General features: G+C 38.2%; 1 protein-coding gene across 1 annotated transcript; it reads left to right on the top strand.

Annotated features, from left to right (window-relative positions):
- Nucleotides 1-603: 603 nt before the first annotated feature.
- Nucleotides 604-1,689, top strand: LOC104219390 (phospholipase A(1) DAD1, chloroplastic-like). The gene has a single exon (XM_009770075.2). The coding sequence runs from the start codon at nt 604-606 to the stop codon at nt 1,687-1,689; it is 1,086 nt and encodes a 361-aa protein (XP_009768377.2).
- Nucleotides 1,690-15,111: the final 13,422 nt, after the last annotated feature.

Consider the following 15,111-nt stretch of genomic DNA (forward strand, 5'->3'; position numbering starts at 1 on the left):
AATCCAAACAAGCGTTATATGTATGCTTTCTAATACCAAAATCTTGAAAATAAGTCCTCAACCAACGTTTTTTAGTTGCTAACTTAGTTTGTCCCCACTAAAACTAGTCTAATACCTATCCCATGAAAATCAATGCACCGTCCGCCTCCAATTCTCCTCTTATAGTCTTCTCCTTCATTACATTCTCCCCGCTGACCTGACCCACCACCCATTATTATACTCTTTTAGCATGAGTTTAGTTTGGCATACATTGTACATGTTACTATTCCATTTCTATAACTATAAATACTATCATTTGAGTGCAGCCAAAATGTAACTACGTGAAGTTCAAGAACCTCATCATCCACATTCCAAGAATCTTTAAAACTACCTACAAACATGAGGCTCTTAGCTGGAAATTTCAAATCAAATTGCAACATAATACACTCCTCAAATTATAACTTGCTTTTTACTAAAAAGCATTTGGGATTTGCACTTCCTACTTCAAGGTGCTCTACACTAAGAAAATCGAGTGCTCGTGGATTCAGGATCACGAGCTCGTGGAACCCGGGGTCGGGTCACTGCTCTGTCGCAGACAGAGCAGCTGAACTCCGACACCGGTGGATGGAATTCCAAGGTATCAAGAATTGGGAAGGTTTGCTTGATCCACTCGATGATGATCTCCGTAAGGAGATCTTAAGGTATGGGGAATTTGTCGAAGCAGCCTATCGCTGCTTCGACTTTGACGTGTCATCACCTACGTACGCCACTTGTCGTTATCCTACGAATTCAATGCTGACAGACTGCGGACTAGACAAGAGCGGATATAAGGTAATCAAGAACCTTTATGCCACGTGTGCAGTTCAAATGCCAAGTTGGACTAAAAGGTTCCCGAATTTAGCGTCCCCATGCTCCAGCTGGATTGGTTACGTGGCAGTTTGCGAAGACGAGGAAGAGATCGCCAGACTTGGGCGTCGTGACGTGGTGATCGCTTATCGAGGTACCGCCACGTCATGCGAATGGCTCGAAAATTTACGTGCCACGTTAACTTCTTTACCGGATGACATGGCACCCGAAAATTACGATCAACCCATGGTACAAAGTGGATTCTTGAGTTTGTACACAACAAAAAACGAATGTGATCAAAGTTTACAAGACACAATTAGAGAAGAAATTGGCAACATTCTTGAAAAGTATAGTGACGAGCCTTTAAGTATAACTGTCACAGGCCACAGTCTTGGAGCTGCCCTTGCAACATTAACAGCGTACGATATAACTACAAAATTTAGTCACGCACCAATAGTAACAGTCGTATCATTTGGAGGGCCTAGAGTAGGAAACAAAAGTTTTAGATGTCAATTAGAGAAAAGTGGTACAAATGTTCTCCGCATTGTCAACTCCGACGATCCAATTACAAAAGTTCCGGGGTTCGTGCTCGACGAAGACGATAACGTGGCAGAAAAAGGGAGTGCCCACGTGGCGACAACGGGGCTGCCAAGCTGGCTTCAAAAATGCATGGAGGATACACAATGGGTATATGCTGAGGTGGGCAAAGAACTTAGATTAAGTAGTAAAGACTCTAAATTTGGCAAAGCAGGAGATGTTGCCACGTGTCATGATCTCAAGACGTATTTGCACTTAGTGAACAATTTTGTAAGTGAAAAGGATGTAGAAAGGCGAGATCAAGAAAGAACTGCGGCTTTAGTTTGACAAATCTTTTCTTTACTCGGTACAGAGAATAGGAATAGGAATAGGAAATAGGAATAGAAATAGAAATAGGACCACACGTGAGTTTTCTTGAAAATCCACACCAAAAATGTGTCAAGTGAAAAAATGTACAAAGATTGCACGTACTTTTCTTTTTGAGAAAAGGGTTTCCATTATATTTGAAGGAGCCCTACTCTCGTTGCCTATACTCCATAGGTTAGCAATATTTTCAATGTATATAATATATGGTGATCAAGTTGTGGAAGTTAAATAGTCTGAATCTTATTTCTTGAGTTACATGCACGCATGTTATATTACAGTAGTGCACCACAAATACAAGGCACTAAAAAAATGTGAACACAAAACGCGAAACGTGACACTTTTTTTTAGCGGCAAAGGCCCAAATATATCCATGTATTATGAGAAAATAGTTAAATATACTTTTCGTTATACTTTGGATCAAAATATATCCCTGTCGTAATACTATTGGTTCAATTATACCTCTCTTCTGTTAAGTTTATCCAATGTGGACATCCAATCCTATGTGGCACTGATATTTGATGAGGTGGATGCCATATGGCATGCCACCTCAACGCCTCTAATCCATATATATAAAACTAAAATTTGAAATACAATATTTTTCATGGTAGCGGTAATGGTGGCAATAGTAGTGGAGGGGAAGGAAATTTTAGTGGTGGAAAAAAAATAGAAAAGGGGGGGGGGATACCTCAGCGTCCCTAATCCATATATAAAAAACTAAAATTTGAAATAAAATATTTTTCATGATAGCGGTAATGGTGCCAATAGTAGTGGAGAGGAAGAAAATTTTAGTGGTGAAAAAAATAGAAGGGAGGGGTAAAATGGGTTAGGGGTGCTGATAGTAGGCTATAATTATGCAATTTAAATACTATTTACACTCTAATTTAGCCGCACTTTATCAATGTTTAAATGCTAAAAGATAACAAAATGCTCTAATTAAGAGTTTGATACTTTGCAGGAGCCACTCCGAGCAATGAGGAAGCTAAAGAGTGTTTTGGGATCAATGTGGAGACTGGAAGGCCAATCGGAGGTTAGCACGGTCGAAAAGGAGAAAGAAAAGCAAGCGGCAAAGTGCCCTCCAGGTGCGCGACCGCGGATTGACCGCGCATAGGCCGTGCAATGAAGGCAGAACACTGGTGAAATCCGCGGCCAGATCCACAGTCGTAGACGGGCTGACGGAGACCAATAACCTAGGGTCAATCATGTAATTTCTAAGTCAACTAACCTAAACTTATATGAAGCCGAATTCGTCCAGAAGAGAAATATAGCTATTTTTAGAGAGATTTTAGAGGCAAGAACACTAGAGGAAATCAGAGAATTTCCCTAAGAGTTTTCATCTTCTTCTTCCACTTAATTCCATTGTTGATTATGACTTTCTATAGTAAATTTTTATCTATTAGTATGAGTAGCTAAACCCGTCATAAAGAGTTGATGGAACCAATTGTTGGATGAAGTCTTGACTCTGTTTTGATGTAATTGAGCCATTTTTACTTTATGATTGTTCAACTACGTATTGTCTTATGATTAATTGAAAGGGCCCTTAATTAATCGTGTCTAGTTGTCTTGTGCTGCTTGAGAAAGAACACTTGATTAGATTATTATTGAACAACACCACCTTCGGGTAAGTTAAGAGATTAATTACTTGAATTTAAAAGTGGAGTTAAAGATATCGAAACTTTGGTAGGATAATTCTGAGTTGCATAAATTATTAACTAGAGTAGTTCGAGAGAATGCTTCTAGTAAATTATCGTAGTTGATCGAGAGATAATTGTGGAGCCCATAACTCATACTCCTTATAGAGTGTTACGGCGAGATTATAGCTAACGTGTTAGGAAGTAATCCGACAATTGGGGAAATCAATAGCCTTAGACCCTTTTACCATTGAATTCAACTTTATTCTCGATTATTGCTAGTTATATATATTGTCATTTTCCTTAGTTAACTATATTATACTCATTATCCATTAAAAATCTTGCATCGGGAATTGTCTGACTTTATCATTAGCATTGTTAAAAGTTGTAGTAAATAGGTTAGTTCCTTGTGGGATTCGACTCCGGACTTAAACCAGATTATATTTGCAGCGACCGCTTAGTCCTTTTTACATGGCATAGTTGGGCGTGATCAAATTTTGGCGCCTTTGCCGGGGAATTAATGGTGTTATTTATTACAACTTAGAAAATTTGCTAGGATTTTTAGTTTAGATCAATTTTCTATGGTGTTAAAACTTTTCTATTAAAATTCTCACGTTTGAACTCTTTGTGACTCATGTGCATGCCTAAAAGCTCCTTGAGGACTGGTGAACATTTTGAAGGACTCTCAAATCCCGAGAAAGCATTCAGGGCATTGAATCGGGCTAACAAGAAGGACAAACAGTTAAAACAAAGACCAAATCGAAATTGAAATGGACAACTTGGACACCGTCAACGAAAACATTCAAAATGATCGTGTTGACCCAAACAACGGTATGGTGGCACCTCTTGTGCCAGAAGCTGCTCTTTATGATTGGTCACAACCAACTGCTGATAATCTGGCCATCGCCATTGTTGTTCCTCAGATACAAGGGGAGACATTCTAGATGACCAACAATATGCTGCACCTGTTGCAGAATAAAGGGTTGTTCTCCGGGTCGTACATCGAAGACCCACAACAACATCTGAAGAACTTCCTATCGATTCGTGTCACTCAAAGGCAGTTGAATGTCACTCCTGAAGAAATTAAGCTATTATTGTTCCCATTCTCAGTGAATGGGGAGGCTCAAACTTGGCTGAATTCGCTCCCAATAAACTCCATTGCTACTTGGGAAGAAGTAGTCAAGCAGTTCTTAAACAAGTTCTATCCTCCCAACAAAACTGCGAGGCAAATTGATGAGATATTGCAGTTCAGGCAGAAACCGACTAAAACCCTACAAGAAACTTGGGAAAGGTTTAGGGGTATGCTAGTTAAGTGTCCACACCATGGCATTCCTGATCAGATGCTGGGACAGAGATTCTACATGGGTTTGGTAGACAGTCTAAAGGCCAATGTAGACATTTCAGTTGGGGATGCATTCTTGAGCAAAACGTTCACATAGTGTAAAATTCTTCTCGACAAGATGGCTCAATATTTAGGCTGGATGACGAGAGGTATAACACTCACACCAATAGTGCATTCTATTGCTCTTGACCCAAACAATTCCAATGAAAAAAACATAGCCACTCGCATGACCTAAATGAGCTTACTAACAAAGAAAATTGATGAGATGAGTACAAAGCAAGTGCACATTGTTGATACCACAAATTGAGGCTTATGCACTCCTTGCATAAACCAGTCATATGTGTGCTCTTGGAGTGGGGAGAATGATAACCAGGGCTTCAGAGAAGACATGAATTATGTCAATAATTTCGGAGGTCAAAGGCAAGTTGGCAGCAATGGGGACCAATATCAAACCAACAGTATAGACCAAACCAACCACAACACAACCAAATCCAGGAGGAGCACGACCATAAGGCCAAGTCATGCCTTATCAAAGGCAGCAGGGCTATAATCAGCAGCATCAGCAACAATTGGCCTACCAACTACCTCATCAACAACATGACAGTAACATGATCAAAATTAGGGGCATGCTGCAACAACTTATTGGGACAAATGGAAAGATGCAAGAGAAGTTAGTTGCACATGATTTAGAAATCAAAAGCATTGAAACTCAATTGGGACAACTATCTATGGCCTTGAAAAATCGCCCACAAGGAACATTACCTGTAGATACAAAAATTAATCCAAAGGAGCAAAACCCAAATTAGCTAATGGCAGTGAGTCTTAGGAATGGAAGAGATTTAGACAGGGAGCAAGAAGTTGCTCAATCTAGGAGAGAGACAACGCCAACTACTCCGGTTACATTAGAGACAAACGATTCAACAGAGCTCACCGAGGTTGTAATTTAACAGGCACAGGTTGAGAAGGGTAAGGAGAAGGAAAGTGAACAACTCCCAGAACAGGTGGTAGAAAAAGCTTCTAGCAAAGAAAAGACACAAAGCAGTAGGTAAAGGTTGACTCCTACACCATTCCTTCAAAGGTTGGCAAAGCAAAAGAAAGATGATCAATATAGGAAATTTATGGAAATGCTCAAACAAATTCAGATAAATATTCCACTGATGGATGTTTTGAGGGAAATGCCAGGGTATGCAAAAATGATGAAGGACCTGATGTCGCAAAAATTTGACTGCCAGGACCTATCCACTATAACTCTGACACAGAGCTGCAGTGAGGTAGTGACAAGGCCTATGGCTCAAAAGGTGTCTGATCTAGGTAGTTTCACTATCCCATGCACCATTGGGAGTTATGCTTTTGCTAAAGCATTGTGTGAATTGGGAGCCAGTATAAAATTGATGCCCTTGTCAATCTATACATAACTGGGCATTGGCAGAGCTAGACCGACCTTAATGTTGCTGCAACCAGTTGATCGCACAGTCAAGAGACCAACAAGAATTCTTGATGATGTGCTTGTTCAAGTGGGGAAGTTTGTATTCCCTACAGACTTGGTCATTCTTGACTGTCAAGTAGATGAAGAGATACCAATCATTCTGGGAAGGCCGTTTTTAGCCACTGGGATAGCATTGATTGATTGTGAGACTGGAGAATTAAAAATGAGGTTGAACAATGAAGAAATAATATTCAACGTTCAACAATCTATGAGGAGACCCAACGAACTTGCAAATTGGTCACTAGTGGAGGCCGTGGATGTAATACTACAAGAAGAGGATGAGACCCTTAATGTCAAGGACCCGCTAGAAGCCTGTTTGATGAACTTGGAAGAGATGGATGGTGAAGGGTTGGCGGAGTGGGTCATGGCCCTCGAGGGTCAAGGGTTCTGGAAAAGGGAACTCCAGTTCGAACCCTAAGCTTAGAAGAGATAGAAACACCTCCTGTAAAACCATCGATAGAGGAGCCACCACAGTTAGACCTGAAACCGCTTCCAGATCACCTCAGATACGCTTTCTTAGGGCCTAATTCTACTTTAACTGTTATTATATCATCTGGTTTGCTAGCTGTGCAGGGAGAGAAATTCTTACAGGTGTTAAAAGAATGTAAGACTGTCATTGGTTGGACCATGGCAGATATAAAAGGGTATCAGCCCAGCCTTTTACATGCACAAGATTCTCTTGGAAGAGGGGTACAAACCTTCCAGAGAACATTAACGACGGCTGAACCCGAATATGAAGGAGGTGGTGAAGAAGGAAGTGATCAAGTGGCTAGATGCAGGTATCATCTTCCCTATCTCTGATAGCAACTGGGTTAGCCCTGTTTAGTGTGTGCCGAAAAAGGGAGGAATGACTGTCGTACAAAATGAGAATAACGAGTTGATCTCGACTCGTACAATCATGGGGTGGCGGATTTGCATGGATTATCAAAAATTGAACACATCCACCCGGAAGGACCATTTTCCCTTGCCATTCATCGACCAAATATTGGACAGGTTGGCTGGGAAGTCTCACTTCTATTTTTTGGATGGATATTTGGGGTACAATCAGATTTCCATAGCCCCTGAAGATAGAGAGAAAACATCATTTACCTGTCTGTATGGCATCTTTTCCTTTCAGAGAATGCCATTTGGACTTTACAATGCACCGGCTACATTTCAACGGTGTATGTTAGCCATTTTCACGGATATGGTTGAAGACATTATGGATGATTTCTCCGTGGTGGGGGATTCATTCGAAGATTGTCTTCACAATTTAAGAAGAGTGCTCAAAAGATATGTGGAGACAAATTTAGTGCTGAATTGTGAAAAGTGCCATTTTATGGTACAAGAAGGGATAGTCTTGGGGCATCGAGTGGCCAGTAAAGGAATTGAGGTCGACCATGCTAAGGTTGATGTGATTGAGAAGTTGCCACCGCCCACTTCGGTCAAGGAAGTGAGAAGTTTCCTTAGGCATGCCGGGTTCTACAGGTGATTCATAAAAGATTTCTCCAAGATTGCTAACCCTCTATGTAAACTCCTTGAAAGGGATGAGCCCTTTGTGTTTTCTAATGATTGCAGGTTGGAATTTGAGGAGCTGAAGAAGAGACTGGTAATTGCACCCATCATTGTTGCACCCAACTGAGAGAATCGTTCGAGCTCATGTGAGAAGCCAGTGATTATGCAATAAGAGCAGTCTTGGGGTAGCGGAAAGACAAGCTGATGCACCCAATTTATTATGCAAGTAGAATGATCAGTGGTGCACAACTCAATTATACCGTAACAGAAAAGGAGATGTTGGTTGTATTGTTTGCATTCGACAAATTCATGTCATACTTAATTGGTTCAAAAGTTATTGTTTATACTGACCAAGCAACAATTAGGTACTTGATAACAAAGAAGGAGTCGAAGCCACGCTTAATCCGCTGGGTTCTTTTACTATAAGAATTCGATCTGGAGATCCGTGACAGAAAAGAGTCAGACAATCAAGTAGCAGACCATCTCTCAAGGTTGGAAGGAGCTGAAAAGAAGGTGGAGGTTGAAGATATAACATAGACATTCCCGGATGAATAGTTACTAGCAGATTGTTAACTATTTAGCAAACGGTATTGTACCTTATGAACTCTCTTCAATTCAAAAGAAAAATTTCTTTCGCGATTTTCAGTTTTATTATTGGGATGAACCTCTACTTTTTAGAATATGTGTAGATAACATGATCCGGAGGTGTATCCCCGAGAAAGATCAACCTTCTGTTTTGCAATCTTGCCATGCTTCACCATATGGTGGACACTTTGAAGGAATTCAGACACCGACTAAGGTGTTAGAATCAAGTTTGTATTGGCCAACTCTGTTCAAGTATGCCCATGCTTGGGTGAAAAGTTGCGATGAGTGCCAAAGGACAAACAACATATCTCCACGTCATGAGATGCCGATGACTACTATTTAAGAGGTGAAGGTATTTGACATGTGGGGGATTGTCTTTATGGGGTCATTTGTTAGCTCGTATGGTAACAAATACATATTGGTAGTAGTTGAATATGTCTCCAAATGGGTTGAAGTTGTGGCTCTCCCAACCAATGATGCAAAAGGGATGACAGGCTTTCTAAAAAAAACATCTTCACACGTTTTGGCACCCCGAGAGCTATAATAAGTGATGGTGGAACCCATTTTTGCAATAGAGCGTTCGCACGGCTATTGGAAAAGTATGGAATTCGCCATAAGTTGGACACACCTTATCACCCACAGATGAGCGGGCAAGTTGAAGTGTCCAATCGGGAAATCAAAAGTGTCCTGACCAAGAGAGAATGCGACAAGGACTGATTGGGCAAAGAAGCTGGATGATGCATTATGGGCGTACTGCACTACATTTAAAACTCCAATTGGTATGTCACCATAGAAGTTGGTGTTTGGAAAAGCATGCCATCTTTCGGTGGAGCTTGAGCATAAAGCCCTTTGGCACTGCGGTAGTTGAATTTGGATATGGAGACCGCAGGCACCAGTAGAATCACTGAGTTACATGAACTCGAGGAATTCAGGTTCCATGCATTTGAGAATGCAAGATTGTACAAAGAAAGGATGAAAATGATGCATGATAAGCATATTCTAAATCGGAACTTCAAACCCGGAGATCTAGTGTTGTTATACAACTCGAGATTAAGATTGTTTTTGGGTAAATTGAAGTCCCGATGGTCAGTATAAACGAAGATGTTCTTTTATTATTTTCCATAAATCTACACTTTTAGTAATTATTATTTAGTATTATGTTCAATAAGCAATTAATTGTTTTCCTTTTGTTTTCGTATAGAGTTTTGACTTCATTTTTTTTTATAACTTAACTACATGACAATTTTAATTACATCTTTACATTATTAATTTGTTGCTTGGCGTTATTTCATTGTAAATGTTTTAAATTTTAGGTTTATAAATTATATTTTCAATTGCGTGATATCATCCATATAATATGTTTTCTCTTGTAATAATTCAAAAGGTTTTCTTATATCAAATTTAAATGTCTAATCTTTCTATATATCTACAATTATATTATTTGTTTACAAAAAAAATCTCTATTTTTTGTTCTTTGTCTATTGTTACTATGTTATCCGTTACTTAATATGGTTACATTATTACTTAACTTTTTATTAGTATGTTACCTACTTTATATCCCTATCTGCTACTTCTATTGTAATATACTATAATGAATATGATTTTTCTTTCTCTTAAAATAATCTCTTAAAATAATTTTTTATTTATTTTTAATATTTTACTATATAATATTTGAATTTATCAATAATATTTTTGAGTATTAATTATTTATATGCTTTATTTTATCATTTAAATTAATTCAAAGTATAAATTCTCTCACACTATCTTTATCCCCCTCTTTCTAAATTATTTCCCCTAGTAAGTATGATATTTTATTTAATTTTTCATTTAGTGTTTCATTCAATAATAGACAAAAATAAAAGTGCATATGATCAAACTATATAGTACTTCACCAAAATATTACGGTATTTTTATTATTAAACTTCTAGAAATTATTATTTTTGTTGAAGCTTTTATCCTTTAAAAAAATTATTTTTATTGTATACTTATTTAAAATTCAGAAAACTTAGTCTAACACAGATACTTTGGATTATCCGTTATGAAATAAACAAATTATTAAATATATCTACACTCTGAACTTTAGGTTAAAACCTTAAAATATATTCTTCAACTCATTAAAAAGTATTGAATTTTTAAAATAAATTAAAATTGCACATTAGATTACGATAGGATATATTCTTCTCACTCGATATTAGAAAAGGAATCCAAATACTATTGATGTCAAAATTCTTTACTTTTCAAATAAAAAATTTCAGTTAGAAAATATTAGTACCGTGATTGAACTTTATTTTAAAAAAAAAAAGAATTCTTATTTCAATTTAATTTTAATAAATGTAATTCCATATATAGTTCTTAAGTGATATTTCCTTATTTGACAATCTCCCACAAACTCTTTAAGATTGCCAAGTGACTTTATAATAGCTTGTCACTTGGCTTAACCATAATGCAACTTTCTTGCATAGATATATAGATTCCTAACTGTTCAACCAAAAATCTGAGTCTTTGGTCAAAGCTAAAAAGAAATTCGGGTTACTGATAATCAGGAGACAAAAATAAAATACTTTTGAGAACGATGGTAAAAACAAATAGATGTGTATTTCAATAAATTCTCAATAGTATTCCGTGTCCTTATAAATGATGATACTTCTTCCTTTTATAGATAATTCTAGGTAAAGGAATGAAGCCTCAGCTTTAATGATATAATCATGAGTAATAAATGACATTAAATAAGCCGTTATACAATCATTCCTATTAAATACCAATTTTGTAACGTATCAAGTATTTAATAATGAATTTGGACTCCTTTCTGTCATCAGATCTTTGCCTTCAATGCCTTCTAATCCGTTGGCTGTAAATAATTTAAATTGGTACGAGACTCGTATCTATACGTCGTCTCGTGCCTATTTAAATTCTTCTTTCCGTGGCTGTTTCCATCCGTGTCTCTTAGTCAATTGCTGCGCTTTGACCATTTAACTAATCCACGTGTCATGCCACATCATCTTTAATATAAACTCAGTTTTTTCCCAATACAGATAGTCCCCACACTTTCCAATTTTTTATCAATTAAATAATTGGGAAGTGGATCTTCATGTAAAAGGAATTTTTGCCACAATTAATGTTCATGACAGTATTAACGCCTCAGCAGTCTTTTCCATTTAATGTTCTGTCCATGTGTCATTATCTAATTGATTCCGCTATTCATACCCTTTTTCGAGTCTTCTTCATTCTCACTATTTACGAAGTGATAGCTGCCTTTATTATAGGCTTTTCATCATTACACTTCTAAAGTTGACGGTTCCCATTTTACACATAACTTCTTCTTCACAAATCTTCAGCACATACTTCCTTCTTAACAATGTCTTCTTCAAAGAAAATAGCAATCAGGCGTCCACCTGGAGAACAAGGAAGAAGAAAAGAAATAGCAATCAGGCGTCCACCTGGAGAACAAGGATGAGGTAAGGAAATAGCAATCAGGCATCCACCTGGAGAACAAGGATGAAGAAAGGAAATAGCAATCACGCGTCCACCTGGAGAACAAGGATGAAGAAAGAAAATAGCAATCAGGCATCCACCTGGAGAACAAGGATGAAGAAAGGAAATAGCAATCAGGCGTCCACCTGGAGAACAAGGAAGAAGAAAGGAAATAGCAATCAGGCGTCCACCTGGAGAACAAGGATGAGGTAAGGAAATAGAAATCAGACATCCACCTGGAGAACAAGGATGAGGAAAGGAAATAGCAATCAGGCGTCCACCTGGAGAATAAGGAAGAATTGAAATGGCAATCAGGCGTCCACCTGGAGAACAAGGATGAATAAAGGAAATAGCAATCAGGCGTCCACCTGGAGAACAAGGAAGAGCAGAAGAAGTATTGGCAATCAGGCGTCCACCTAGAGAACAAGGATGAACAATGGAAGAATTAGCAATCAGGCGTCCACCTGGAGAACAAGGAAGAACAATGGAAGAATTAGCAATCAGGCGTCCACCTGGAGAACAAGGAAAAAGCAAGGGAAATAGAAGTAATCAGGCGTCCACCTGGAGAACAAGGAAGAGAAGTTGGAATGTCAAGCAATCAGGCGCCCACCTGGAGAATAAGGGAATACAATTGAAGTATCAAGCAATCAGGCGCCCCCTGAAGAACAGAATGGCAATTTATTTTGACATTACAGGTTAAAATCAAAAGCCCGCCCATATAAGAAAAGAGCACACTTAGAGTCAATAAAGCAGAGGAGACCAACCAAATCCCCAGCAGGACACAACAAGAGTCCCAGACAGAGAAAGAAAATACGAGACACATTGAAAGGAAATGCGGAATAAGTCAGATGCCCGAGAGTCACCAAGGAATCAAGACAACAAGAAACGCAAGGGCATGATCTAGATAAGATTTTGTAATTCATATACCATAGTCTAGTTTAGCTTTTTATTTTACCTTTAAAGCATGGTGTAATAAGGAGGACAACAAGCAGTAAAAGCAGCACGAAACAGCAGTAGCATCACAGTCCCATGGTAGTCCCAGCTACCCAAAACTTCCCGAACTACATTGACCTGATTCCTTTATAGCCAAGGATATGTAGGAAACCTTTGAAGCAGAGGTTCGGTCAAATCTTTCAAAAAAGTGCTTCCCACAGAGTATTCGAACAGGAAAAAATTGCTCGTATCCGCTCACTTTATCTTTGCACGAAAACTCTTCGAGTTTCCGCATAAAGAGGGGCAGCTGTGAGCACGTGATTTTTGCCTCACGAAAACTACACCAAAATAAATCAAAAAATAAAATAAAAATTCTCTTAGTGTGCAATTTTTAGGATTTATGTGGCATTTATTAATTATTTATGTTTTGTCCGTAAATGTTTGCTTTGTTATAATTAAACGAAAATAAAATAAAAATACGTGTTGCATGCATATCTAGGATTTAATTATGCATTTAAAAGATAATTAAAAGAAAATCACAAAAAATATGCATTTATCTTATTTTGGTCATTTAATTATGTCATTGTGTGATTAATGTTTTGTCTATGTGTTAATAGTTGTTAAAGGGTGATTAATATTTTTCTGTAAGGGTAATTTTGATTTTTATAATTTTTAATTAAGAATTTAATAATTAAGGAACAAAATTAGAAAATGAAAAGAGTTGATTAAATGGGCAAAATGGATCTGGGCCAAGAATTTTTAAACAAAATCAGGCCCAACGATCAAAAGACCCGGCCAAGTCCAGTATGCATACAACCAAATCCAAACGATGCCGTATGGGCACTTCAAATCTGGGCCATTGATTCGTTTCAATCAAACGGCCCAGTTCAGCCCTTGCTTAAATGAAACGACGGGGTTTTAAGCTATCAGATCTGAACCGTTCATCTATCTTGATCCAACGGCCTAAAAAAACTCACCCAAACCCGATCCATTTCACCCCCGGGCTGACCCATTTCCCCCCAACTTAAACCAAACGACATCGTTTGGTTAAGTGAGTTGATCTTGACTGTGGATCATGTTTGATCTGACGGTCAAGATCAATCCACCCCACCCCTATAAAAGTCTAGATCCTACCCCAGCCCCCCAAACCAAACACCCCACCCCCGGTCTTGTTCATCATCTCTTTCAAGAGATCAGATGGACTCCCCCGTCCACCACCGTGCACCGCCCACCGAAAATCGCCTCACGGCGGTTCCGGTGGTCCAAACAACCCCACCTTAACACCCTCGACTCCTCACAACACCCTCTTTACGGATATGGTGTTAGTTTCCCTCGAATCAGACCACATAGTCTCGAATCTTCGATCGAAGGTTGGTTTGAAAACCCAACTTTATCCGATGACTTCCAAATTAACACCATAGCTTCCCCTAACTACCCTCATTACGGATCTGTTGTTCGTTGGCCTCGAATCACCTCAAAGCTTCTCGAATATTCATTTGAAGATTCGAGTGAAACCTAACCCTACCCCAACTCAACTCAAACTCACACCAGTTATCCACCTGACCTCCCTCGTGCCTAAAACACCATTGGTTTGATTCGAACATATCTAGAAGTGTTCGAATTTGAGATCAAAAAATCTGAAAAATTCCAATCGTGGAATTTGTCCGAATTAAGTGAGGGATTGAGGTCTAAGAGACTTTAATCGAGGTATTCTCAATTGAGAATACTTCGAATAAAGTCTGTTCAGCCTCAAAAGGTCCGAATCCAAAGCTGAGTTTTGTCTGTGTAAGATTGAAGATTTAGAGGTATTTTTCTACTTCTTTTTGTTTCCTACGTGTATATTGTTGCCTATTTTAGTAGTCTGTGTAATTTTCCTATTTGTTTATTTGATTCTGTCTCATACCCGTTCATGTGATCAAATAGGGGCATTGTTTATGTTGGTTGTGATTATTGACATTGTGTGTAATCGACTCGATTAAGTTCGTCGATTAGTTATATTATAAAATCCTGTTTCTGATAATGCTGATTGTAATAACCTGTTTACCTGTTTTTTGATTATTATCATTTTGTTGTAATCAGTTAATTAGTTCTTGCCAATTAGTTGGTTCTTGTTTAATAAGTCAGAAAGTTTATCAAACATTTGTGTATTGATTTCTGAGCAGTTGGTTTCAGGCAGTGTCAATACTGACAATGCTCCTGCATTTGTTTGATTTTAGTTCTATTTCAAAGTCAGTTCAAATTGTCCTGTTGTTTAGTGTGATATTATTGTGATGTTGGGTTTAAATGTAATTTCACAAGTTTTGATTAGATACAATTGTGTTAGAAGGTTGCATTCTCAGTTAAGATTCAGTCCAGAGCTTAAGAAAATTGGTTATAGCTGTTTAAATCAGAAAGCAGGTTGATAATTAAGTTTGAACAGATTATAAAATCTGTTTTGTATCAGA

Source organism: Nicotiana sylvestris, chromosome 5, assembly GCF_000393655.2.
Source record: "Nicotiana sylvestris chromosome 5, ASM39365v2, whole genome shotgun sequence".
Lineage (NCBI taxonomy): Eukaryota > Viridiplantae > Streptophyta > Magnoliopsida > Solanales > Solanaceae > Nicotiana > Nicotiana sylvestris.

Coding starts and splice junctions, on each gene's coding strand:
- LOC104219390 (XM_009770075.2), top strand. CDS start 604: ATGGAATTCCAAGGTATCAAGAATTGGGAAGGTTTGCTTGATCCACTC.